The sequence below is a fragment of the Canis lupus genome, chromosome 32 (genome assembly GCF_003254725.2).
Source record: "Canis lupus dingo isolate Sandy chromosome 32, ASM325472v2, whole genome shotgun sequence".
NCBI lineage: Eukaryota > Metazoa > Chordata > Mammalia > Carnivora > Canidae > Canis > Canis lupus.
In genome coordinates, this window is record NC_064274.1 from 1,548,391 (window position 1) to 1,575,207 (window position 26,817).

General features: G+C 40.7%; 1 protein-coding gene and 1 long non-coding RNA gene across 15 annotated transcripts in view; one reads left to right on the top strand and one right to left on the bottom strand.

Moving 5' to 3' along the window:
• The window catches only part of SEPTIN11 (septin 11), a 94,040-nt gene that overhangs the window by 23,164 nt on the left and 44,059 nt on the right, over window positions 1–26,817 (top strand). For all 11 annotated transcript variants that reach the window (XR_004811261.2, XR_007407812.1, XM_035709530.2 and 8 more), the window contains one exon: window positions 24,181–24,295. Coding sequence is in view for 7 of the 11 variants with exons in the window: in XM_025427158.3 (XP_025282943.1) it covers window positions 24,181–24,295 (115 nt within the window). In the remaining 4 variants the exon portion in view is untranslated. Of the gene's footprint in view, window positions 1–24,180; window positions 24,296–26,817 lie in introns of those variants that run through there.
• The window catches only part of LOC112646896 (uncharacterized), a 53,309-nt gene that overhangs the window by 15,850 nt on the left and 10,642 nt on the right, over window positions 1–26,817 (bottom strand). For 3 of the 4 annotated variants that reach the window (XR_003127972.3, XR_007407815.1, XR_007407816.1), the window contains exons 3-8: window positions 15,924–16,101; window positions 15,365–15,488; window positions 14,487–14,657; window positions 11,064–11,192; window positions 7,508–7,691; window positions 6,905–6,986 (exon numbers count right to left, since the gene is read on the bottom strand). This is a non-coding gene — a long non-coding RNA (uncharacterized LOC112646896). Of the gene's footprint in view, window positions 1–2,571; window positions 2,966–6,904; window positions 6,987–7,507; window positions 7,692–11,063; window positions 11,193–14,486; window positions 14,658–15,364; window positions 15,489–15,923; window positions 16,102–26,817 lie in introns of those variants that run through there. The other variant, XR_007407814.1, reaches the window with a different exon arrangement.

Sequence of the window (26,817 nt, forward strand, 5' to 3'; positions counted from 1 at the left end):
GAGAGGCAGAGACACAGGCAGAGGGAGAAGCAGGCTCCATGCACCGGGAGCCTGACGTGGGGATTCGATCCCGGGTCTCCAGGATCGCGCCCTGGGCCAAAGGCAAGCACTAAACCGCTGCGCCACCCAGGGATCCCATGTATTTTGGGTCTTGTTTTAGAAATCTAGTTCACTCTTCACTGAAGTTCATTTAATTATGGTTAACAACTGTTTTTGTCTTTTGCTCAGTGGTTAGAGGGGACAAGAATGTAGCAACTGTTAAGAAACAGAGTCCATTCATCCAGTGTGAGATGTCCTGAAATAATAAATTAGAAACAACTCAAAGAGGAGACAGAAAGAGAAGAGGCTGGAACCCAGGACACGAAAAATAACAGAGCTCAAGAATCCAGCCTTTTTTGGAGACGCAGACATTCAGTGCTCTGTGACTTGAAGAAACTTTTATGAGATAATTAACACCTAACTTGTAATTAGCAGTTGAGTACACAGTGAACTAGAGCTAGATGGAGGAACAAGCAGAGGAGCTTGGGTTAGCGATGGGGTCTTTAAGTTAAATGGTTGTTTTTGGCGGGGGTGGGGGGGTGTGGAGAAATCCCCTTTTAACACTCCTTTCAAGTGGGTTATTTGCAGGTTTATAGATTAAAGTTCTCTTAGTAATACTATAATAATACTAATAATACTAATATTGGACACTGTGTTCAGGCACTGTGCCTAAGCACTTTATGTGCATTATCTCATTTAGTCAAACTTATATGTATGCTACTTTACAGAAGAAAAACAGGCTCTAGAAGGTTAAATAACTTGCCCAATGTCACACAGCTAGTAAGTAAAATGGTATCAAGATTTGAATTCAAATCTTTCTGAACCCCAAGCCTTCCAAATGTGATTGTTATGCATTTTTTAAAACTAAAAAAGGTTTTGGGAAGATACTATATGATGAGTCCTTGAAGTTGATGATTGTGCCTGTTCTACTTGAAAATCAAATTCTCTCAAGATCTGTTGTCCTGCCCTTGCATTAGTTGCTCTTACTTGGAGAAGTTTTTGTAGGACTTCACTACTTGAAGTCTTTATTTTTCATTTTATTATTTTTTAAGTAGGCTCCACACCCAGCATGGAGCCCAGGGCAGGGCTTGAACTCATGACCCTGAGATCAAGGCCTGAGCTGAGATCAAGAGTCGCGTGCCTACTTGGGTGGCTTAGCCAGTTAAGTGTCCACTCAGGTCATGATCCCAGGGTCCTGGGATTGAGCCCCAAGTGGGATCCCCTGCTCAGTGAGGAGCCTGCCTCTCCCTCCCCTGCTGCCTCTCCCTCCCCTGCTGCCTCTCCCCTGACTTGTGGTTTCTCTCTTTCCCTCTCTCTGTTGAATGAATGAATGAATGAATGAATGAATGAAAAAAAAGATTAATAAAAGAAAAAGATTTTATTTATTTATTCATGAGAGACACACACAGAGAGAGAGAGAGAGAGACAGAGACACAGGCAGAGGGAGAAACAGGCTCCATGCAGGGAGCCCGATGCGGGACTCGATCCCGGGACCCCAGGATCAGGCCCTGGGCCAAAGGCAGGTGCTAAACCACTGAGCCACCCAGGGATCCCTATTTGAAACCTTTAAAAACAAATCAAAGTCCCACTTTTCTACCCTGGCTTTGCTACCTTCTGCCCAAGTGAGGAATGGGCCAGTCTCCTTCTAAGCTGTGGCCTGGCTTTCTGTACCCTTCACTCAGTCAGGTCACAGGCAAGCCTCCATATTGCTGTGGTGCAAGGGGATTGGATGGACTTTGTTGCTGTGGCTTTATGAGATGCATACATGTGTGTGAGGCAGCCCACACAGAGCATGCATGAGGGAAGCAGCCCCCTTACTGGTGCTCAGAGCATGACTATCTTCCCAGGACTTCTCTGTCAACAGTTAACTCCCCAACTTGGCATGTATTTTGTCAGACTATCCTAAACCTGACCTTCCCACTTCAGTGGAAATATGACATGTATCAAGCAAACAGGGCAGAAACCAAAATTTGTTTATATGGAAGAAATGCTGAGGTAAATCACTGAAATAATTAAATAGTGATAAAGCATGTTTAAAAACTCTGGCTTCATTACTTACTTTGGCTCTGAGACTTTGGGCAAGTTTCTTTATATCTCTGTGACTTAATTTCCACATCTGTGAAATGCAGATAATAGGATCTTTCTTACAGGCTTTGAGGATGCATAATACTTTAATGCAAGTAAAGTAGTGTCCAAGATATAAACAACTGTATGAATGTTAGCAAGTTTTATCGGTTTAAAGCAATAAGCCGCTACTTCTGGAGTGGGGTCCTTGCACTGTTCCAGTACACTTCATGGACATCTTTGCATTCTTTTTTTTTTTTTTTTTTTTTTTAATTTTTTTTTTTATTTATTTATGATAGTTACAGATAGAGAGAGGCAGAGACACAGACAGAGGGAGAAGCAGGCTCCATGCACCGGGAGCCCGACGTGGGATTCGATCCCGGGTCTCCAGGATCGCGCCCTGGGCCAAAGGCAGGCGCCAAACCGCTGCGCCACCCAGGGATCCCCATCTTTGCATTCTTATCTCTGCTAGTTTGGGTGAATTGAAAGCACTTTTACCTCCTCTTGTAGATAAAGGCATTTCTTGAGGTTTCTAGAGAAGTAGGGTTTATTTGAGCCCCAGGAATACTACTTCTGGCTTTGGGTCTCTGTTTTCACCATGGCCATGTTCTTTTGATCACTCAGATGTAGTCTGCCCATTTAAGCCTTAAGAATTGGGTTCTCTCTCCTTTAATATTGGTGGTGGTTACACCTTCTACCCAGTAGGTAAAGTCTGTATTAAAACATCCTGGATGTCACATGTTGACGCTCCCTACTTCCTCTTCCTTTTTAAAATTAGCCCTTAGCTGTGGTGCTTGTCAACTGTTTACAGCTCAGTAACCCATGTTGATCACTGACATTCTGCCACACACTGTCCTAGATGCTGTGGAGACAAAATGAGCACCGCTTCAGGTTTTTGTTGCTCGGGCTTTCACAGAGTGTTTGAGCAGGAAGGATTTTAAAAGAAAATAATCTCATCCAGCTCTTTCATTTTACAGAGAAGGAAGCCAAGACCCGGGAGAGTAAGTGACCTGCTTTAGCCCATAGACTCAGAACTGGAGCCAAATTCCCTGACTTTTGCTTATACTACAAATCCAAGGACAGTAGAACTGAGGCATTCTAGATAGGTAGTTTGTCAGCAGATTCTTTGGTGGTTTCTAGTTCCCCAGTGGAGAAAACCTAAATCCCCTTCCAGTCTCTTATGTCATGTTTAGGATGCTGGTCACCCACTGATTTATGATGCAAAATATCTCAACAGTTTCAGAGCTGGGTTGCAGATGCTATGAATTGAGTTTAACTTAGGTCCTTAGTGCACTTAGACATTTATAGTCAGCCACCATTTGTAAAAAATGTGAGCCCTTGTAAAAGTCTTATGTAACATAGGTTGGGTTACCATTGGCTCTGCCTGTGTATGCCCCTCTCTCTAGCCTGCAGAATTAAGAGTAACCGGTGACTTAGAGACAGCACAGAACACCATTTGGAAGCTCTCTCTGCCATACCAAAGTACTTACTGGGACAATGTCAGTTTGGGACATTTTGGGTAGTTGGTATACTTTACAAAAGAAAGTATGTCCCATAGCCATTCCCAAGGGGTTTTTGTTACATCAATCTTTTTTTTTTTTTTTTAGTTTTAACAATGTTTACTTCTTAAAAATAACAATAATCACATTCTATGGTTTTATGAAATGTAATCACATTTTTCAAAGAAAAAAATTAATGAGATGCATTGTTTTACATTTTTGCAGCTCTTTTTAATGTCTGACTTAATTAAAAAAATAAAAAATAATAATAAAAAGTTAAAAAAATAAAAAAATAATGTCTGACTTAATAAAAAACAGCTGGGTCTTCAGATCTGCTTTTCATTTAATCTAATGGTCTAGGGGATCCCTCGGTGGCACAGCGGTTTGGCGCCTGCCTTTGGCCCAGGGCGCGATCCTGGAGACCCGGGATCGAATCCCACATCAGGCTCCCGGTGCATGGAGCCTGCTTCTCCCTCTGCCTGTGTCTCTGCCTCTCTCTCTCTCTCGTGACTATCATAAATAAATAAAAAAATTTTAAAAAAAAATCTAATGGTCTATATTGTTTTGGTTGAAGTACACAAAGATCTAGCCTCACACATAGATAGTTAGAAAAGGAAGAACTTACATACACCTAATAGGTTCCTGGAGAGGCCTCAGCAAACCTCTGACCATACTTTGATAACTACTCCTTTAAAGGAACTCTCCTAGGGCACCTGTGTGGCTCAGTGGTTAACAGTCTGCCTTTGGCTCAGCTTATGATCCCGGGGTCCTGGGATCTAGTCCTGCATCAGGCTCCCTACAGGGAGTACAGGGAGCCTGCTTTTCCCTCTGCCTTTCTCTCTGTCTCTCATGAATAAATAAATAAATAATCTTAAAAAAAAGAATAAGGTAACTCTCCTATCTCTGTCTCCCCATTCATTCCCCTGTAGTGAAGAGCATTGGGTGGCATGTAGGAGGAAGTGGGCACTTCTATTATTTTGAAGTTAGGACTCTTAGTGACTGTGCTGAGGGGGTGTATAAGTTAATACTGTAAAGAAAAACAAGAAAATGACTTAATGCAAATAAGGATAGTGTTTTCGTCTGGTGGTGGACATGAGAGACAGGGATGCCATCATGTAAAGTACCATAGAGCATCAAAACTTTCAATAATCTTCAGTTACTTGGGCTAGGTACTGGGTGTACCAGTGTTTGTTATATTTTCTTTACATGGTAAGGGTATGTTACAGACCTATTTAAAGAAAGCTCTGGTTTCTAGTACTGAGGAAGCCAATGAATCTGTTCTTTTTCTCATTTAATCTTTTCTTTCTTCTTTTTCTTTTTCTTTTTTTTTCTTTCTTTCTTTCTTTTTTTTTTTTTTTTTTTTTTTCTTTTCTTTTTGCATGGATCTTCTGAATCTTTCTAGGTCTAAAAAATACCTGTTTGGATACATGAATTATAACTATATCCATCAGTCTTTTTTCACTTCCTGTACAAGGTATTAACACAAGGCCTAAGGCTTATCATTCTCTCATTGTGTGAATAAACAAAATTAGACATTCTCAAACTGAAATAGGGGGCTAGAATCCTGAGCTCTCTTGATGTGGGAATGGTATGACAAAAGCCTCCCACTGCTTTGAGCCTTTGGTGTCTCATTAATACAGGTCCACAAAGGCTGGTTAGTTGTTTTGCTTTCTGCTAGAAAATAGGCTGGTTTTGTGGTTTCAAAACTATACTAAGGTTGTACTTCTTGGAGAGGGCAACCCACTATTTGACTTGCATTAGGATCCATCCCTCTGTTGTATCTTCACATTTGGCTTCAATATTTTATACTTGTTTTGGTGATTGAATACTTGTAGTAAGGTTTTATTTGAAGCCTGATAGTTACTCTAATGTAGGCTCTGGCAACTTTTCTTCTCTTACCACATTGTGAGTTACAGAGTCCCATAATTTAAGAAGTAGACATTATTCATATACTCTTCCTCAACCACTCCTCTCCTCTTATCTATCTGTGTTATAGATGATGAAACTGAAGACCAGGGGAATGGTAGTATATGTCATTTAAAGTAGATCCTACCTGGAATAGAGCTGGAAGCCTTCGAGGATTTTTAGCTTTGGAATGTAATGGCTAAAGGAGTTTTATATGTGTGTGTGCTTATTTGCTTTAAGATGGATTAGTGGAGCTGCACAGTATAATATGGAATTAGGTGGAGAGGAGAGTATTCTGAAGGCAGCATATTGGATGAGAGAGAAATTTAGGCCATAGGAAAAATTCAGGAGAAAGCCAACTACTAGTTTTTATTGGAGGAGAAGAAAATGGTATTCAATAATATGTAACTTCAGATTTATAGAAGTTTGATTTTTAGATGGCTTTGCCTTTTTTGCCCACGCAAAAAATATTATTGCCTAAATAGGTGAAATCTGAATATGGTTTCCATGGGCCTGAGTAAACTGTTTGTAATTGCCTCATAGATTGTTAAGGAAACAAAATGCGTATTTGTGTCAGTGCCACAGTGGCTAGTAATTTGAACATTTGCACAAATTGTAAGCTGCAGAAGTGATTGCAAGTAAAATGCCTTGCACTCTAGATGGGAGTCTGAATACATATTACAATAAATGAAACAACTTAAGTGAAATTGCCAAGTAATGCCTTGCTCAGGGTGAGCTTTAGGATTAGGAATGTTAGTCACCCTGAGGGTGACAATATTACTAGTTTGAAAAGGTCTAGTTTGTAATATAAACTCAGAAGAAGTGGATAATGGTGCTCCATCTGTATATCAACAGATACTTATTTTCTCTTTAGTCTTAGAGTTGTGGGTGATAAACCTCTTTTTTTTTTTTTTTTTTTTATTATAGTCACAGATTGAGAGAGAGAGGCAGAGACACAGGCAGAGGGAGAAGCAGGCTCCATGCACTGGGAGCCCCATGTGGGATTCGATCCCGGGTCTCCAGGATCACGCCCTGGGCCAAAGGCAGGCGCCAAACCGCTGCACCACCCAGGGATCCCGGTGATAAATCTCTTTAAACCTTCTCCTCTAGACAGGATGAGGTCATGAATCTGGAGATGTCTTCTCATCTCAAGGTGCATTTGTTAATTTGTTTAGCAGAATTAAGTTGCTAAAATGGCTTGCCAGTTCCTTGCACACAGTAGGCAGGGGTACAGAAAATATTTCTTCTTCTCTAGTCCTTACTACTGGAAATTTTAGGGGAAACACAACTGTATTTGTCTTTGCTCCTCAGTGGTATGTGAATCACTAAGGCAGAAGGGAGGATACTTGATGCTTTAGTCATGTGGTTTTAATTAGGGCAGCCACTGCCTTTCTTACCCTTCTGTCTGATGCATGCATGTTCTTTGTATCTTCTGTAAGAGCTTTGGTTGAGTTTTCTTTGTGACTAGTTTTCCTAGCCCTGCCAGAGAGAAATAAGAAAAGAGGCTTGATATGTTTGCTTTTTAGATGAGCCAGTGAGTATTGTCGGCTGCTCAGCTTTAGTCTATAATCTTTAGGTTAGACATGTTCCTTCTGTGTGAGAAGTAAAGAAGTCAATTTGGGCAGTTGGTGGTAGAAGTGCACCTCTTAGACTCTCCTTTCTCTTGCTTGTTTCCACACTCCCCTTAGCCTCTACTTTCCTTGCATCCTCCCACATGGCAGCCTAGGGTTGGTGTGTGTGGCAGAGCTTCTAGTATTTCTGGCCTTGCGAGATGGTGACTTCGGTCGTGCAATGCACTTGTGGAAGCTGTGGATGTACCCCGATGGCCAAGACACACCTATCACTCTGGTGTATACCAGATTGACCAGGCCTTGTTAATGTTGTAGCATACGCTTTGGAGGCAGCCACTTTACCCATGAACCACTGATGTGTGCTGCATGACCCTGAGCAGCTCAGTCTCTGAGTTTCAACTCTAAAATGGGAATAGTAATAGTACATACCTCAGAAGTGATGATAAGTCAGATCAATGTAGGGATCCCTGGGTGGTGCAGCGGTTTAGCGCCTGCCTTTGACCCAGGGCACGATCCTGGAGACCCGGGATCGAATCCCACGTCGGGCTCCCGGTGCATGGAGCCTGCTTCTCCCTCTGCCTGTGTCTCTGCCTCTCCCTCTCTCTCTGTGTGACTATCATAAATAAATAAAAATTAAAAAAAAAAAAGTCAGATCAATGTAAAGTATCCAGGTTGATGCCTGACATATGCATATAAATATATATAGAGAGAGTGTGTAAGCATACACAAGTGCTTTATAAGTGTTAACTTTAACTTTAGCAGAATAATTACGTCCTGAGAGCAAGAGCCTCTGTGATTTTTGACCTCAAACTAGGCACAATTGCTTGCCTCTGGTATTGGGAAGTGACCATACTGAGGCATGCAGCTGAAGCATTAATTCTCCATTTTCCAATGACCTCTGAAACCTCATCTCTTCCATCAAACGTATCTTGAGGCTTTTAGCTCATAATAATGCCACTCTTCTATGGCAGTTATTTTTTGTTAAAGTAGGCAGAGGAAGACTGTTAACTGTGTGAGAACTGAGTCTCTGTATTCATTCACCCTAAATATACAGCACTGGCACACGTGACCTTGCGGTAGGGTTCAATGTAAGATGGGCCAGACAGGTTTCCTGTCCTTAAAGAAATCCACATTCTTCTGGGGGCTGGACCAGTGGAAAGCTAAGTGTAGAAGTGTAGTGCCAAATGCTGGATGTGCTGAGTGGCCCAAACAGAGTGAATTAAACACTTACAACATAGAGAACAATGGTGTGTAATTCAAGATCCAGGTAAAGCTTAATGCAGAAGAGGAATTTTTGCCTGGAATTTTAAGGATGAGAAGGATTTGACGGGTAGAGTTGAGGAGGGAAAAATTCTCTGTGCAGAGGTGGGTGTGCTTCGAAAAGAAGTGGTCCAGCTTTAGGTGTTGGTGGTAATGGACTTACCATCTGGCAGAACTGGTTTTGAATACTGGTTCTGTCATTTAATAGAGTTTTGATTTATTTCCTCATCTATAAAATGGAGCCAATAATATCTATTTCACAGGGTTATTAGGATTAAGTGGAGATTTTTTTTTAAGATTCATTTATTATTTGAAAGAGTGCGTGTGCATGCGAAGATGAGGGAGGGAGGGAGGGAGAGAGAGAGAGTCCTTTAAAGATTCCCTACTGAGTGCAAAGCCTGACCAGGGCTAGATCCCAGGACCTTGAGATCATGACCTGAGCCAAAATCAAGAGTTGTCCACTTAACTGACTGAGCCTCCAGGTACCTCAATGGGAAGATTTTATATAAAGGTCCAGGTATTGTATGTGGCACAAAAGCATCCAGTGAACCATTATTTATGTAGAGGGTTGTAGAAGGAGGAAAATACTGAAATGCTCAAAGAAGAGACCACACATGGTAGTCTCAGAGTATCTTGTTTTTGCTAAACCACACTTAACATTGCAGTCTTCACATAAATCTTCAGCTGTTGCTTCTTGGTTGATCAATCAAGGGAAATATTACCCCCTCCCCCCCTTTCTTAGTTTCCTGGCTAAGAAAGTGTTAGAGCCTGTTGCCTCTTTTTGCTACTCTGAGTATTTTAACCTCCATTATTCAGGTACTTCAGGCAACTTTGATTTGATACCTTTAAAAGATATCATCTCTGTCTGCCTGTGTCTCTGCCTCTCTCTCTCTCTCTCTCTCTCTCTCTCTCTGTGTGTCTCTCATGAAAAAATAAATAAAATCTTTTAAAAAAATAAAAAAATAAAAGATATCAATCTACTTTTCTACCTTGAGCCCAGAATATGAAGTACATTTATTAATGCTTTACTCTCCATAAGGAGTGAAGCCTCACTAATAATTAGTGATTATTCTTTGATGTTTTTGTGCATGTGAGTAGCCAGATGACTTGTGGCTGTCACATTAGCTTCCAAATTATTAATACCTGGGCTAAAGAGTGTGTAGGTAGTTGGCTTGAGCAGGCATTTTGGGGAAAGATGCCAAAGCCTGGTTTCCCTACATTGGTGGTTGCAGCTACCACAATGCACAAAACCCACTCTTGGTAATAACCAACCTCACTATGTACAGTTGGTGCAATTGTGGCAAAAGGGGTTTAACTCTGTGTAGCCATGATTATAGTAAGATATATGGTCTGACCCTCTTTATGTGGGAGGGATTTGAGCCTTGGGTTTTTCTCAAATCCAAATGGCCAAAGTTGCTTTTCTTGCTTTTGCCCGTATAAAGATCACTTTCCACCCCTCCCCCTTGCCTTTCATTTCACTATGTGAATAATAATTATTCTAATGAACCATTAGGCTTTGGAAGAGTTTAAAGGCAACTACTTGGATCGATGCCTAAGACTTTCTTTTACCCTGGATCCCATTTAACTTTCTCAGTTTCTTCTTCATACGGAATATATGAATTACAGCCAAGCTGTAATTTTTCAAGTTTGGATTTCAGCTTAATGCCTCCCTGTAATCATGCTATGTCAGAAACATATTCCCATTCACATATCCCCTAATTTTTAATCTGTTAATCTAGGAGCATTGAGATGGAACCTGACACCATCTCAGTGAGAAATCTGGGCTGTAGACCCAAACCCTTTGTGCTTTGTGGGAACAACATGCAAGAATATGTAGCCTCTGCTTTTTGCTGCACATATTATTTTTAAGAGCTAATGGGATTTTATAACAGATTTTGTATGTAGTATCCTCCTTGGGTTTTACTTGATTATTCAGAAATACCGTGATAATAATGATAATGAAAATGCCTCTTTAAGAGACAGTGGAGGGGGTAGAGGGGACTGTGGGAACATTCTTCTGTGGCAGCATGTGAAAAGAAGGTTTGTTTTGCATTAGTTGATCAAGACAAGAGAGCCAGCATCCAGAACCATCCATCAATAGCAAACCTTTGAGAGTAGAGGAAAGTTATAATCCCTTGGGTCTACTTTCCTAAGCACACCAATATGTATGGGAAAACCCTTAAACCAACTTTCTTGTACAGCTGGATGTATGCTTCTGTAATATGCAGTTAACATCTTTAAGGCACAGAGTTGTCTAGTCTCCTGATGGGAGTATGTATTTATTTTTTTTAGAGGTCACTTGGTTCTATTTTTGAGCAGAAGAACAGAGTAAGAAAGAAGAAAGCTTTAGCTTGATTAGAATAGCAGAAATTGGGCAGCCCTGGTGGCCTAGCAGTTTAGCGCCGCCTTCAGCCCAGGGTGTGATCCGGGGACCCAGGATCGAGTCCCACATTGGGCTCCCTGCATGGAGCCTGCTTCTCCCTCTGCCCGCCCCCTCAATCTCTCACTCTCTGTCTCTCTAATAGATAAATAAAATCTTAAAAAAAAAAAAAAAAAGAATAGCCGAAATTATAGTCCTAACTAATGGAGTCAATCTGTTTTTGTCTCTGCAAGATATGCTTTATTTTATTTTATTTTATTTTATTTTATTTTATTTTATTTTATTTTATTTTATTTTATTTTATTTTTTTAATGCTTTAAAGAAAGCTTGCATGAAATAGCTTACCATTTGAATGGTTACCCAGCCTTATAATCTGGGTTAAAACTTTGGCTAGATTTCAGATTCTTCACTTCTTTCAGATTTTAATTCTTCATTTCTTCATTCTTTAAACTTCAGATTCTTTGGTCTGCTGCTCTGGTGAGAAGATATGTTCATAAGTGCATTGGTTGGTAGGAAACGAAATATGATGTGACTGCTCAGTGACTGTTCCTAACTCCCATCCCTCATTCAACACTTGAGCCCCCAGTGACAGAGCCTGGGCATGTACTTACTTATGTATTGCTTATATGTATCTTCATAATACTTTAAGGAGTATTTCTAGTAAGCTGAAATGCAAACCAGTTTTAGTCTTATATCCTCTATTTCTAATTACTCTTCAGTTTTTCCATTTCATTGATTTCTATGCCCTTTGGATCTCTTTGTTTTCCTGCTGCTTCCCTTGACATACTACTCCTTTCTCTCCTCCTGTCTCCATTCCTTCCCCACAATAGTCTGAATCTTATTTTTATCTTATCATGACCTTGGCCAGATCTGTCCTCCTCTAAGAAAGCCTTACTTTTTTGCTATGGCCCATGTCAATCTCCATTGTCTAACCTTGATAACCTTTGTGCCATATTTCATCACCAAACATTTGGCACTTCTGTTTTATCTCAATGCTTTTTCCTCCTAATAAGGCTTAAGTTCCTTAAAAGCTTTTGCATTTCCTAGAATTCTTACTATGTAGAGTCACTTAAATATTTGGAAAGTTTACTTCCATTATTGGAAGGCTTCCTCCAAAAGCAAAATGACTCTCTAGCTAGCTAGTGGTAACTTGCCTTGGTAACTTGAGGGAGATCTAGTTTTCTATCCTTTTACTAATTTGTCTTTTTGCTATTATCATATCATAGGGTATTATCAAGCCTATCCTAAATTTACACAGAAAAATATAGGAATATTATAACCCAGAACCCTAAAATGGCCCCCAAATCCCAGCTCCCTGGTGAACACATCCCGTATAACATCCAGAACTTGGGAATATGATGGGATAGTCACTCATGATTAAGTTGTTATGGCACAGCTGACTTTAAGATATGAAGATTATCCTGGGTGGACCTGACCTAGTCAGTCCCTTAAAAGGAACTAGACTCTTTTTGAAGATTTGAAATGTGAAGAGGCACATGAGGGATTCTGTGTTGGCTGTGAAGAGGAGGTGGTCACATGGCTAGTAACTGGGTGATCTTTTGTGTCATTCCCTGGTGGATAGCAGACATGGAGAAAAGGACTTCAGTCCTACAGCTGCAAAGAATTGAATTCTGACAACCCAGATGAGCTTGGTTGTGGAATTCACCTACAGAGCTTCCAGATCAGAACTTAGTTTGTGGGATCCCTGGGTGGCGCAGCGGTTTAGCACCTGCCTTTGGCCCAGGGCGCGATCCTGGAGACCCGGGATCAAATCCCACGTCGGGCTCCCGATGCATGGAGCCTGCTTCTCTCCTCTGCCTATGTCTCTGCCTCTCTCTCTCTCTCTGTGGGACTATCATAAATAAACAAAAAGAACTTAGTTTGTCTGCCACCTTGATTTCAGCCTTTTGATATCCTGAGCAGAGAACCCAGCCACGCCACACCCAGACTTCTGACCTTCACAACCAAGAGCTAATAAATAGGTGTTGTCTCAAGCCCTAAATCTGTGATAATTTGTTACGTGGCAACAGGAAACTAATAAATGCTGCCAAATGTATGTAACAACTTCTATTTCACACTGATAGTGTTTCATCCAGGGCTAAGATTAAGATGAAGTAGAGCTCTTAGGAAGGCTTGAGAATTTTGGCCAGGATTAATAATACTTGCAGAGTGATATAAAATGTTAATTTGTATGTTTATTTCCTAAGAATGTATTTACCATGGCTTTGGTCATTTGTGGTAAAACCCCTCAATTTTCAGGGGCTGGAAATCTATCACTGCACTCAGAAATGTTCTAGGCCAGCCTGGTTTAGGAACTGTATATGGCCTGAATATGACTATTTTGAGTGGTTGGGACTGAAATATCCGTGGTGCTTTTGTTTATGGACTGCCTTAGAGCTGGTTTGGATTTTTCTTCTTTTTCAGGGACTACTATTACATGGTCATTACCGTAACTGAAATCCTCTTCTATTATCAGAAAGGGACAGAAATAAATTAGATCTTTCAAAAAGGAAGTGGCTAATTTATATCCGGTGATAGAAATGGTGGCATAGGGAAGGAAGTGTCCCATCCATAGTTCATTATTTGCAGATTAATGCATTCAGCAAATAGAAGTACGTGAATTGAGCCATGAGATTTCTCAGATAGGAAGCACTAAGGAGTTGATGTGTGAATATGAGGAGTACAACTGTACGTAAGAAGTTGAAGGAAAAACTTCCAACTGATAAGGGCTCTTAATAATCTTTGACCTCCTATTCATCACTGTTCTGAAAAAGTTTATGTGGAACCTATACCACACTGTAGAGACAGGGCAAATGAGCAACTGTGAGACATTTGGGTGGTCTTCTCCTCTGCAAGATAGGTGATATGTTTGAAGTGGAATCCAGTTATTTGGGACCCCACCGCAGAGCCAGAGGGTTTTAAGATGATTATGAACCTCTTCCATGGTTTTCTCATTAACTTTCCTGGGTGGCTAGCCATGGGAAGAGCCTCTCATCATCTCTAGGATGTCGAGCAGTGCATGAGAACAGCTGTAGCATCTGTTTCTAATTGGATCGTGCCTTTATAAATACTTCATGACTGTCACATTGCTTCCCTCCCACCTCCTCTTCCTCTGAGCACTGCAACATTTGTGTCTGGAATGCACAGGTGGGCCTTGTCATTCTCAAACAGGGAGACTTTCTGCTGATCTACACTTTGTAACATTAGGCTGTTGCAGGCATTAGTCACTTTGACTCAAAAAGAAAGGGTAGTCTTTGGAAACTTAAGAAAATGCCTTTGTTGTTAATTCTTGGCATGCAGTTAAATTTGCCTCTCAGAGTTTACGTTGACTTTTAGAAAAACATTCTGTCTGTAAGAAAAAAAGTGCATCCTTCCACTTTTTACAATTTTTGGATTGCCAAATGTCTGATTTATTAATAATTCAGCTCTACCTCTCCCATCCCCCCACCTGTCCCCTCAGGATCCGGGGTGGTAAGCAGCTGCTGGGGCCCTCTTCAGTTCAGGTACCCATTTCTGGGGACTGCTTTTAATCAGAATTTTTCCTAATTATGTGAGAAATCTAATTTCTGTTGGGTCCAAGGTGGGAATCTAATCACAGACAAGCCAGGCAGATCTTGGAGGAAGTGTGGGCTATTACTGTTTGATGGGAGGGAGGATGTAGAGAAGATAGGAGCTAGGGGCACTGATGGAGGAGAACAGGAACCCAGGCAGTGCTGTTTCCAGCTCTTGGGTATCAGGCTTCTGATAGCAACCAGTATGAATTCTTACCTTCAAAGTGAGCCCGAGTGTAATGGAGAGAAGGGTGGATCAGGCGCGCCAGGGCACTAGGTATTCACTGTGGCCCTGTCTCTCCTCCACCTGTTCCAGTTTATAGGGAAAACCAGTCAGCCACTGCACCTGCCTCCTTATCTGAAAATGAGGCCATTGGGGAATATGATCCTGTAAAATGTCACACAGATATAAATTTTGGTGAAGTCTAATGGGGGTAGTTTTAGGAGAAGGGGACTATCCAAGTAATGAATCAACTGATAGACTGGATTCAGTCTGTTAAAGGGTTGGGTGGGAAAGATTTGGCTAAAAAAGGCACGGTAGGTGTTTGTTACATCTGGGCACAGAGGAGAAAAGCCAGCTTGGTACAGATGTCCTCGAGAAGCCTTGACTAGAATTCAGAGGCCAGCAGGCATTGAATGATTTATACAGTGGGACTTTTTTTTTTTTTTTTTCCTGCAAGAGGGTGGAAGCCTATAAATTTATGCACATTTTTAAAATCAAGGTTAGCAATATGTATGCTAATTGATGTTATTCTAGGGGACTCTCTGATACCTTGAAGTAGATGTTGCCATTTGATAAAAGAAAAAGTGAGGGAGGACAGATTAAATTTGAGAATGGGGAATAGGAGGAGTTCCACTTAGGAGATGTTGGCATAGTGAAGACCATGGATGCGCAGGAGGGAAGAGGAGCTGCAAGTTATGACTAGGCAGTAATTAGCCTATGGAAGGTCACTAAAGTGGGCAAGGAAGAAGTCATCTGAGAAAAGTGTGTAAACTGAGCTGAGGATAGCGAATTATGTTAATTCTTGCAATACCCCTCTAAAGTACTTTATCTTAAAGTTGACAGGACTGAGGCTGAAATGTTAAATGACTTACCCTGGTCACACAGCGAAACAATGGCAGAGTTGCCCTGAGTCCTCTGACTTCACCCATCAAGCAGTTTCCCACTGCATTGTTCTACCTTTCTGCTCACTTTTATCACTTTCAGTGTGGTTTAGTTCTGAGAAAAAAATAGATACTTGTATATTTTATCCTATCATCCATCTATTAGCTGCAATAAAAATTACAGCATTACTTCCTTTAAAAAGATTTTTATTATTTGTTCCTATTTTTAGCATTCCCTGATGTTTAAAATCTTTTATTTTGTTTAAAAGGTGTTTTGCAATAATTCAAATATAGAACTATAACTATAAGACTCAGAAAGTAAAATTGCCCTATAGTCATACACATTTCCCAAAGAAAACCCCCCTACACATTAATTTTGCAAGAATCTGGAGAAACAAAATGCGTTCCTTCTCTTTGAAAGAGACTTCACTTTGAAATCACACTTGAAATTAAGGCAATTATTCAATTTTAATCCAGATCTTTTCTGGTTATTTGGTGGTGTTTTCAAGGGTGGCTCCCTGGGTTTGTTGGTCAGAGCTGATCTATCTACCTGGCTGGCTGAGTTGGGGCCTGGCCCTTGGATACTCCTTAGTCACCGTTCCCAGCTGGGTTGCATTCAAGTTCTTTCCTCTTATGGTTTTCCTCCTGTTCCCTCTTCTTCCTGGCTTTCTCTGTTCTGCTGCTTGCTTGTGTGAGACAATTTCCTTGGTGGTTTTCTTGGCTCTGACCTTGAGATTTCATGGTATAGATGACAAGCAGAATCATAAATGTTTTCCAGGTCATCCTTAAAGAACGCGATCCTCACTGGTAATGAGATGCTTCAGACATTTTATATTATGGAAATTACCCCCGCAATGCCTAGCTTTGAAAACATCCCCATGTGGACTTCATAGTTGTGGTTTGGGATATTTAGCATTCCAATGTTTTCCCTTTTGCATGGGAACTAAGGGCGTTTCCCATCTTCCCACCAACTTTTCTTTCTTTAAAAGAGAATATGAAACCATTTCTAAATCTCTAAAATGTAGTTAGATAAGAGTGTGTATTTATGAAAATGACCAATCAGGCACTTGGGTAAAACTTCTTGTGAGGCCAGGATTTCTCTAATATTGGCTGGTGTTCAGTCAAGGATTTCATGTAAGGAATAGCATATTCTTCTCTGCTTATCTTCAGGTAGGTGGCATCTATCTGTACACTGAAACAGGACCTCAAAACATCTACCTAAGATGAAAAAGGGACATGTACCTCCTCTTTTCTCCAAGTGGGCATCTTTATGGAGGTAGGGGAAGAAAGAGAGCAAAGGGAGCATGTCATTCAAAATTGGACATTCATTTTCTTAAGACTTGAGTCTCAATCTTTTCTACCTCTTCCCATCAGGCAGTGGTGGTCAGAAAGACTCTTTGTTTTCATTTGAATGCATGAAACTTGCACATCAACCATCTAGGGACTGTCTACTGAATTAATATCCAACAATGCTACAGACTAACACTGTTTTTACTACTGCAGGCTGGTGGATTCACTGGAAAAATGACACAGCCAGTCACATGAGTTGTAAGGATGCATTGCATCCTGTACTTTTGGATAGCTTATGATTGTATATTGTGACTATTTGATTAACATCGATGTGCCCCATTAGACTATATGGTCTGTGAGTGGTCCATGAGTTAGGGATGCTTTATTTTCTCACCATCACTTCCTTACCATTTAGCACAGTATCTAGCACACATTGGTACTCAATAAATATTTGTTGAGTGAATGAAAGCATGAAAATTTACTTTTTTTCTTGAACATGGATGATTAACACTTACATAGAAGTGTTATTTCCTGTTTGTTTCAAGGCTATAAATCCACTTTTCAAAAATCCTGTGGAAGACTGCAGATACAGCTGAAGGAAAAAATGTTTTAAAGCAAGGCAGTTGTAAGGGGTGGACTTTTTTAAGTCATTAGAGTTAAGCAAAAATGAAAAGTTAAGCTGGAAAACAGAGGCATACACACAGATTTCTATTACGTTTGGAGTTTCCTAGGATAACCCATAAAAACTCACTTTCAAAGGTCATTTAAAAATTGAGCTGTCTTGATCTGGCAAAAGAAAATATACTACCAGGAATTTTTCACCTCCTGTTGGCTGTCTTTTAAGAATTGGATTTATGTATCTGTGACTTCCAGTTTCAAGAAACCTTGGAATTAGCATTATAACCAAAGACTTTGCCTAGAGGCCATTTGATTAAATCTCATTTACCAATGAGAAAATAGAAGCCCAGGGTTTGACTTGGGTCAATATAACTTACTATCTATAAAATGAGGCTTTGAGAAGAATGTAATTGCCACTTCTTGTCAACAAAATCTCCAGCTCTCTAAGTGAATGTATAACATTATTGCTTAAATTTAAAAAATATATCATTTTAAATGGGTGAGATCTTTCTAAATTGAAACGGTAATATCTACTTGTAAAGGTAAAAATCAAGTCTAATTGTTTGCAACATACATTAAAACATCTATCACCTTGGTAACATGCGCCCCTGCTTCCGCTGGCTGATAAGGATCAGCAGCCATAGATGACCTACCTACACCTCCTGAAGTCTTCAGTTTTGTTTTGTTTTTAAAGATTTTATTTATTTATTCATGAGAGACACAGATGGAGAGGCAGAGACACAGGCAGAGGGAGAAGCAGGCTCCATGCAGGGAGCCCGATGTGAGACTCGATCCCGGGAGTCCGGGGTCATGTCCTGGGCTGAAAGGAGGTGCTAAACGCCTGAGCCACACAGCGATCCCAAGTCTTCAGTTTTAAAAGCAAGGAAAGGGGATATCATTTCACTTTGAATGCAGTGAATAGAACCCATCTGGGCACATCCAGTTAATTTCAGGAGGCTCTGGGCTGGATTAAAATAAAGGGAAAAGTGAAGAGGGGACTCCAGAATGGTTTCCAGCAGTGGAGGATGTTGATGCCAGCAAATAGGAATGTGATTCTATGGCTTTTCCCTCAGCTCTCTAAATGGTTCTCCGGGTTGAGGTGAGTTTTCTTCCTGCCTAGATCCTGTCTCTCTCCTCTGCTTCCTTTTTGTTCTTTCTGTTCTTCCCTTTGTGATTTTTCTTTCTTGATTAGTTCTGAGGGTTTTGCTAATCAGCAGCTTCTCCTGGCTCGCCCAGCAGTAGTGCAGAGCTGTCTCATTTCAGATTTGAAAATCAGTTATCTCTTCCTCCCACCTAATTAGGGAAGGAAACTCAGGTTTCCTGAGGACCTGTTAAGTGCCAGGCACTATCATACTTATTCCTTAACTCCTCCCAACCACCCTGCCAAGTGCTCCATCAGAGACTAAGAAAAGTAGGAAGCAAAGCTGGGATTCAAATCCATGGCTGTCTTACTCCAAACCCTGTGCCATACTGTTCCTGGTTAAGCAAGAGTTGGAATTGTGGAATTTATTATTTTATTTTACTTTATTATTTTATTTATTTTGAGATAGAGAGTATACATAGGTGGTGGGGGGCGGGTAAGGGCTGAGAAAGAGAGAGAATCCCAAGCAGACTCCATGCCCAGTGTTGAGCCCAATGCAGGGCTTAATCTCATGACCCCGAGATCACGACCTGAGCTGAAATCCAGAGTCAGATGCCCAGCTCACTGAGCCTCCCTGGTGACCCTGTGGAACTTATTTTAAAGCAGCACTCAGAATGTAGGTGTTGGCACACATTCTTAAATAATTTACTTTATAATTATTTTAATGATGAATTTAGCCAGGGCATATTCTGAAAAAACTTGTCAATTCCTAGTAAAGTGACCTGTTGTACATAGACAGCATTTATCTAGGAGGCTTCTGCAAGCTGGACTTTTGTTCCCCTGGTAGAGTTGGGGAGCTCTGGCCTCCAAAAGGTGTTCCTTGAATTTCCCTAGCCAAAAGCTACTTCTCTCCTCATACTAACTGTAAAGTTATGGTGTTTATCACTTTCATCCTTAGTGGTATTATTAATTGATGTCCTGTCTCTACTGCTACATGGGAAACCTCTTTTTTTAAAAAAAATTTTTAAGATTTATTTTAGAGGCACCTGGGTGGCACAGTTGGTTAAGGGTCTGACTCTTGGCTCTGGCTGGGGTTCTCAGTCCTGAGATCAAGCTCCAAATTGGGATCTGTGCAGAGCATGGGGTCTGCTTCTCTCCTCCCTCTGCTCCCCCTGTCCCATAAGATATATTTATCTATTAGAGAGAGAGCATGTGAGTGCAAAAGTGGAGGGAGGGTGGGGGGGGGGAGAGAGAGAGAGAGAGAGAATCCTCAAGCAGGCTCCCTGCTGAGCGCAGAGCCTAATGTGGGAGTTTGATCCTAGGACCTGAGCTGAAATCAAGAGTCAGCAGCTTAACCAACTGAACCACCCAAGTACCCCTAAATGGAAAACCTTTTTTTTTTTTTTTTTTTTTGCAAAACCTTTTAAGAGCAGGAAGAGGGCAGCCCCGGGGGCTCAGTGGTTTAGTGCCGCCTTCAGCCCAGGGTGTGATTCTGGAGACCCGGGATCAGGTCCCACGTCGGGCTCCCTGCATGAAGCCTGCTTGTGTCTCTGCCTCTCTCTGCTCTCTCTGTGTGTCTGTCATGAATAAATAAATTTTAAAAATCTTTAGAGAAAAAAAAAAGGAAGAGTGTTTATCAACGAATAACAAAGAATATCTGTTCCCTTAGTGCTTTGAGCAGTGAGTGTTTTTGAATGAGCAAATAAATAATTGTGTCCATGTGGAGGTGACCTGAAAAGAGAAAAATGAAATCGTTAAATTATTCTATACCATAGAATTAATCACAACCCATTTCAAGATGGAGTGGGCATAGAAATGTAAGTACAAATCCCTCCGTAGATAGCAAATGGAGGACTAAATCAATTAAGGTCTTGAGTTACTTACTTGGTGGCTCTTGTTGGTACTTTCATTTAAAGAATGGTCAAAACTAAGCCCTATAGTACTGGTTTCATGTGCTATGGCTGCAAAAATCAAAGGCTGGCCTTGGCATTGCCAGGACCAGTGAAAATATATTTAGAGCTACTTTGCCAATTCTAATTCTCGACTTCTATCTCTCATGGCTGCCAAAGAATTATAACTTCCAAGAATTTTTTTCCTACTTTAACATATTGTATTTTTTTTAACATATTGGATTTTAATAGCAGCTAAAACCATTTATATTGTCTGGGACTATCTGAGAATTTAGTAGGTCATCCTGCCATACCAGTGACTAAATGCAAGGCCTCCGGATTCTAGAACCTGACTTGTGGGCTCAGATTTCAGCCCCTCAGCTTACTAGCTGTGTGACTTTTGACAAGTAACTAAACTTCTGTGTGTCTGTTTTCTCATCTAAAGTTGAGGTTGGGTAATAATAGTAACCATCTAACAGAATTGTTAAGATAAATTAGTTCATTAGTAAGGCTTTTCTGGGACACTGGAAATGGTCAATAAACATTATGATGGTCATGGAACACCAAATGACGTGACCCATCTTTATCCAGTCATTATTTTTCTTTCATTGTTAAGGGGAATGTTTATTGAAATTCCCTCTGAGATTTAATAGTAAAGATAATGTTAGAGATCAAATTTCAGTGGTATCTGAAAGATTTGGATATGAAAACATTGGCTATAAGGTCTTCCCAGATGGAGGAAATGATGTGAATAAACTCTGATGGCAGAAAGAGTTCTGATGGGGAGAAATGTGTGGTTGTCTCAGGAATAGTAATTCACGTTAGCTGCAGTGTAAGGTGTCCTATGGGGAGAAGTGAGAGGTTAGGTCGGAGATTTGGGATTAGCTCATGGAGGCCCTGAGATGGCAGGCCAAGGAGTTTGGATTGGGGGCCTTTGAGTTCAGAGGTCCCTTTTGCAGCAAAGTAGAGAGAGGAAAGATAAGAGGGAATGGGGTGGAGGTAAGGGGACCAGCTGGAAGGTGGTTGAGTTAGTAGGAATAAAGAGGAAGAGGATGTGGTCTTGATAACACTTTGGAATTTATGAAAGGGGTAGGAGGCTCTCAAGCATAATTAAGTGCCATTAACAGAAAATAAGGTTTGGGATAGAGAAATATAGAGATTTTGGTTTCATGAACATCAGTTTGAGGTACAGATGGGACAACCCAAGAGAACCATCCCTTTGATAGAAATTCAGAACTGGAACTCAGGCAAAAAGTTCAGTATTAGAGATAAAAAGCTGAGAGTCATTTCCAGGTGTGTAGTAGTGGTTAAGGACATGAAAATATATGAAATTCCTAAAGACCATACCCATAGACTTCAAAGGGATCCTATACTTCTTGGGGAGAGACAGCTAAGGCAAGAAGCAGTAAACATGGTGACAAAATTCTGGAGCATAGGAATTCAGCTACTGTTGTGTGTGACTTAGAGCCTCTCCTTTGCTTTTCCTACAGCATTTCCTAGGTTTTAAGCCTGCTCATGAACCACAGGAGGAACTTCCTACTTCCCTTTTTCCAGTCACATACTGATGGCCAGTAACCCCCCAAGTTACTTTAATATTGGGCAGAGAATTAAGCTCCAACTATGGAATTTTAAAATGGCCATATAAAATTTACATATTTTGTATTACAAAGTTAGAAGACGGACTCTGAAGAAATAAATTTAAATTAAAAAAATTTCAAGACCAAACTGTTTTATAACCCTTCATTTTGTATGTGGTTTTCAGTGGATATAAAAATATTCAGTGGGTGTGTGGGTGGTTTCTCGTGTTTTGGAAATGGTGAGAATATGAGATGCTGTGCATGGGGTTCTGGTAGGAGAGCTATAATTACTAACTCTGATTCTTTCCCAGGATTGGCTTATGGGTGGATATCTATCTGAATCTAAAAACCCAACAATGTGGAATCTACAGTAATAATCCACTCCCCTCCCATCCCCGGAAATGAACTGTTGTGGTGGGAACGAGGGGAAGCATAGGAAGATGGTTTTTCCCTGTCTTGCCTCCTTTCAGGCCATTCACTGACTGTTCAGGTCAGAGGTACAACTCAAACAAAGGCTGGTGTGGTGGCATCTCCCAGCCTGATGCACAATAGCCACTGCACAGCTGTGGCGGAAAGAGTTCTAAATATAACCCAGACTCATTTCAAACCCTCCTCCCCCACGTCTTCAAGGATGTGGTAAACAGCCTAAAAATACCTGTGTCTGAACCTTTGAGGTATGGAAGGGAGGGGCAGGTGGTAGAATTAGGTCCATGTGGTAGTGTGAGGAGGCCTGGCCAGCTACTGGGCCTCCTGCCCAGGGGGCCTGCTATGAAAGCTGCTTGTGGAGCTGTCAACCATGCCATCCTGTTCAAGGAAGAGTGCCTACTCTTGAGTCTCCTATTCAGTGTTGGCAGGTTTCAAGGAAACTATTCATAGACTAGGCATCTGCTCTCTGCCCCTTTGACCTCAAACCTGCAGCTGCCACCATGGTATTAAGGCAGTGTGCTGATTTTTAGTTTTATTTCACAGAATTAGAATTTTAGAGCAGCAAGGACCTTACCCATTATATTGTTCATAAAACATTCCTTTAAAAAACACTATATTTGGGGATCCCTGGGTGGCGCAGCAGGTTAGCGCCTGCCTTTGGCCCAGGGTGCGATCCTGGAGACCCGGGATCGAATCCCACATCAGGCTCTCGGTGCATGGAGCCTGCTTCTCCCTCTGCCTGTGTCTCTGCCTCTCTCTCTCTCTGTGACTATCATAAATAAATAAAAAAAAAAAAATTAAAAAAAAAAACACACTATATTTAGGGAGTCCTATTTCTCTGCCTATGTAGTTATGTGGAAATGGAGTCTCAGCCCTTGATTATTAAAAGAAATCACTGTCATCATTATGTAACAAATAGAAGAATAATGAACCAGTCTTTTTAAAAATATCAATGATCCTGTGCAAAGCTTTTTTTCTTTTTTTTTTTTTTTAAATAGGGTTTTGAGGCTCATTTTCTCACTCAAACTTCAGTATTTTGTATATAAGGATCATTGGTAACAGAGCCAGAAAGAACACCAAGAGTCTTGTTTTCAAGGAGGCTTTCAATATCTAGTTTCTGGAATCCCAAACCATACCATGACCTCTGTTTTCTTGGGAAGGAAGGTTTTCACAGATTACCTCCAATACGTACGAGATGCATTCAAAGTCATGGAGGTAGTCAATGCCATTATAAAATAACATAAATCACCCAACTTTTTAAGTATGTGGTGATTACCTTACCCCAGTCTCCTTCAATAAACTCTGAGAAGGCCCAGCAAGTGCAGAGCCTGTGTTGGGTGCTCTGCAGGGAAATGCAAAGATGCCCCAAAAAGCCTATACGGTTAATGGTGGTGGAGTTGAGACCAATTCAGGTGCTGAGTAGTTTTAAATATGTTGGTTGTGGTGGTTACACAATTTTTATAATTGTAACGAGTATGTATCCTCTTCCCTGAGGGTCTCAAAATGCCTTTCTTTATCTGGAAGAGTGTTATTTATTTTTCACCCTGGGTTGAAAGGAAATCGAAAGTTCTTCTTGAATTCTTGAAGTCATCAACATGGTTGTTTTTATGTCACTTAATGCATATCTGAAATAGCCACCTCTAGAAGCTCATAATTCCCTGGACCAGTACACTTGTAACCAGAAGTGAGATACCTTGGGAGAGAGTCTGCTTTGGGAGTCAGTGTGGTTTTGTGAAAAGAGCAGGGCTTTGGAATTTTTAGTTCTTTCAGATGCGTAGAAGCCAAGGAGGATGTGGGTACAGAAGGAATCTTCTTTTTCTGTGCAGGTCAAGAAAAGAGGGAGGGAGAGGGTAATATCTAACAACGTGTGGTAACCCAGGTGGCATAGTTCCTGAATTCTCAAATATTTCACCTTTGAAATTACAGAATGAAGAGCTTCGAAACCTGTCCCTTTCTGGACATGTTGGATTTGACAGTCTCCCTGACCAGCTGGTCAATAAGTCTACTTCTCAAGGATTCTGTTTCAACATCCTGTGTGTTGGTAAGTGACTCATCTTTTGCTGCTGAGCAAGAAGTCTGATCCTTAGATGTTGGCAGGTGACTGTCAGAGGGGCACATTTTGGGGAAACAGGGGAATGATATTTTTACTCTCTTCGTTAGTAAAGTAGGGCAATAACACACTTATATATGTCACACAGTTACAAAGATTGAGACTTATATTTGGTAAATGTTTCATAAGCTTCCTGATGTTACTCAAATTGTTATTTTTATTTGTGCCACATAGTCCAATGGTCAGTTCAATATTGTTAATTAAAACTTACTTTAATTTTTGGTAGGGGAAGGGACTTAGATCTCAGCTGGACTATTGGAAGTTGAATGAAGGAGCTGATATGAACATGCATATAGTAAGATCATGCAAAAGCATTTTTAGAATTTATTTGTAGGGTCTCTGACTACAGGGCAATAGTAACCTCTATTGAAGTGTTTTTTAAAGATATATTACCTAATGTAAATAAAACCTGAAATGACTCTAACTTCCGTAATAAACTTGATATTTACATATTTGTTTTTTAGAGCAAAAGAATTTAAAATTCTATTTTATATTCGAAATAAATTTTATGCCCAAATTATCAAATCAAACTTTTGTCTTTAAATTGGAATCTAAAATTGATCTTTGTCTATTCCTGGCAGATAAACGGGAAAAAACCCAAGAGACTTGATTTATCTGTCTCCTCAATATGTTTGATTCATATCTTGTACATGTACATTAGATTAAGCCTCTGGCCTTGGTGTTTTTCTTCTCTCCAGCCATATTGTTTTTAAATGAAGAGAAGGAAAGATACAAAAGAAGGTAGGAAAAAAACGAGGAAAATAGAAGTATAACTCTGTTTGAAGCAGAAATGCCCCTGGAAGAGATAATGGTCTTTCCCTCACTGTCACTCGTGATAAATGGCCAGGTTGTAGAGCAGTGAAGTGGTTTGAGCTGCATTGTTTTGTTGCCATTGTCCCCTGGGTGTATATTTCTGAGACATCACTCTGAGATAGACCAGAAGAAATTCCATACAAAGCCAAGTAGACCATCCTTCCCCTAAGCTTGGCAGAATTTACCAGACTTATTTCTCTTGTCCAAGTAAAATGAAGGGACTTTTAAAAAGGCATGCATTGCATATAAGAATCATCATTTAAAAACTTTGTTAGTTATTAGGGGAAGGGACAGATATCTTCTTTTTCAAAAAACTTGAACATATTAAATGTAGCTCTTGTACAGGGGGTTCATTTGTAGAAAGCCACAACTGACTTGTACACTAGACCAGCTCACACTGTGACATTATGTCTTAAGCATTGGATATGAGAATAACTGGAGAGAAACATGACCAAAGCAGCCAGCTGTCGTGCATTCCCGTTTTCCCTACACAAAGCTGTTTAAGATTCAGCAGGGGAGCTCTTGAATGGCAGCTAGTTCTACAGAGTGGCATAAATGAGTTGTCTTTTCTCTTAGGGTAAATGCTCATTGCAGAGCAGGGCAATTCTTCATTAGCATAGCAATTTGTTGGCAATTTGTTGATTTTCTATTTAAAAGTGTGCTAAATTATAGGCCAATTACTATTCTGGCTTCTCTTCCCTGCTTCCACCAGTTCTGTCTCCAAAATCAGCTTTAAGAATACATGTGAGAGTTATGTCCCAGCCCCTGCAAGTAGGATAAAGCCTTTCAGTGGGATTGGGCTTGCTGGAAGGACATGGTTTGACCCAGTGTGTGGTGTGCAGTGGGGTGTATTGGTTCATTGGCTGACCCTGTGTGTTAAGTAGCACAATCATAATGCTAGTTGGAATTCATCACGTGCTACATCCATACTGCCCCGATGGATTTGTAAAGTGGCTGCTGTTCTGACTCTCCTGGGTAAGTGATATACCTAAGATTTTTAGATTTTTATTCTGGGCTCCTTCTTAAACATGCTTAAAATTAAATAAAAAAAAAAAAAGATTATTTATTTATTCATGAGAGACACACAGAGAGAGAGAGAGAGACAGAGACAGAGACACAGGCAGGGGGAGAAGCAGGCTCCATGCAGGGAGCCCACCGTGGGACTCGATCCTGGGACTCCAGGATCATGCCCTGCGCCAAAGGCAGGCGCTAAACCACCGAGCCACCCAGGGATCTGCTAAAATTAATTTTTTAATCTAATTAAAATAATACAAATTTGTTGTTTAAAAAATTGTAAGCTCTCCTCTACCCCCTCCCCCCTCCTGCCCTCATTTCCATTCCATAGAGGTAGCACTGTAGAATCCTTCTAGAAATCTTCTACATTTTTATGTACTTTAAAATGATTTTTGGTGGCTTAAAACAACACTGGCTTATTATCTTATGGTTCTGTAGAAGTTCCATATGTGTCTCACCAGGCTAAAATTAAGGCATCCTCAGGGCTGAGTTTGTTTCTAGAATCTCTAGGGGAATGACGTTTCCTTTTTGTTGCCAGCTTCTAGAGGCTACCTGGATCTTTAGCTCGCGGGCCCTTTCCTCCATCTTCAAGGCCAGCAGTGTTGTATTTCTCTCTGATGGTTTTT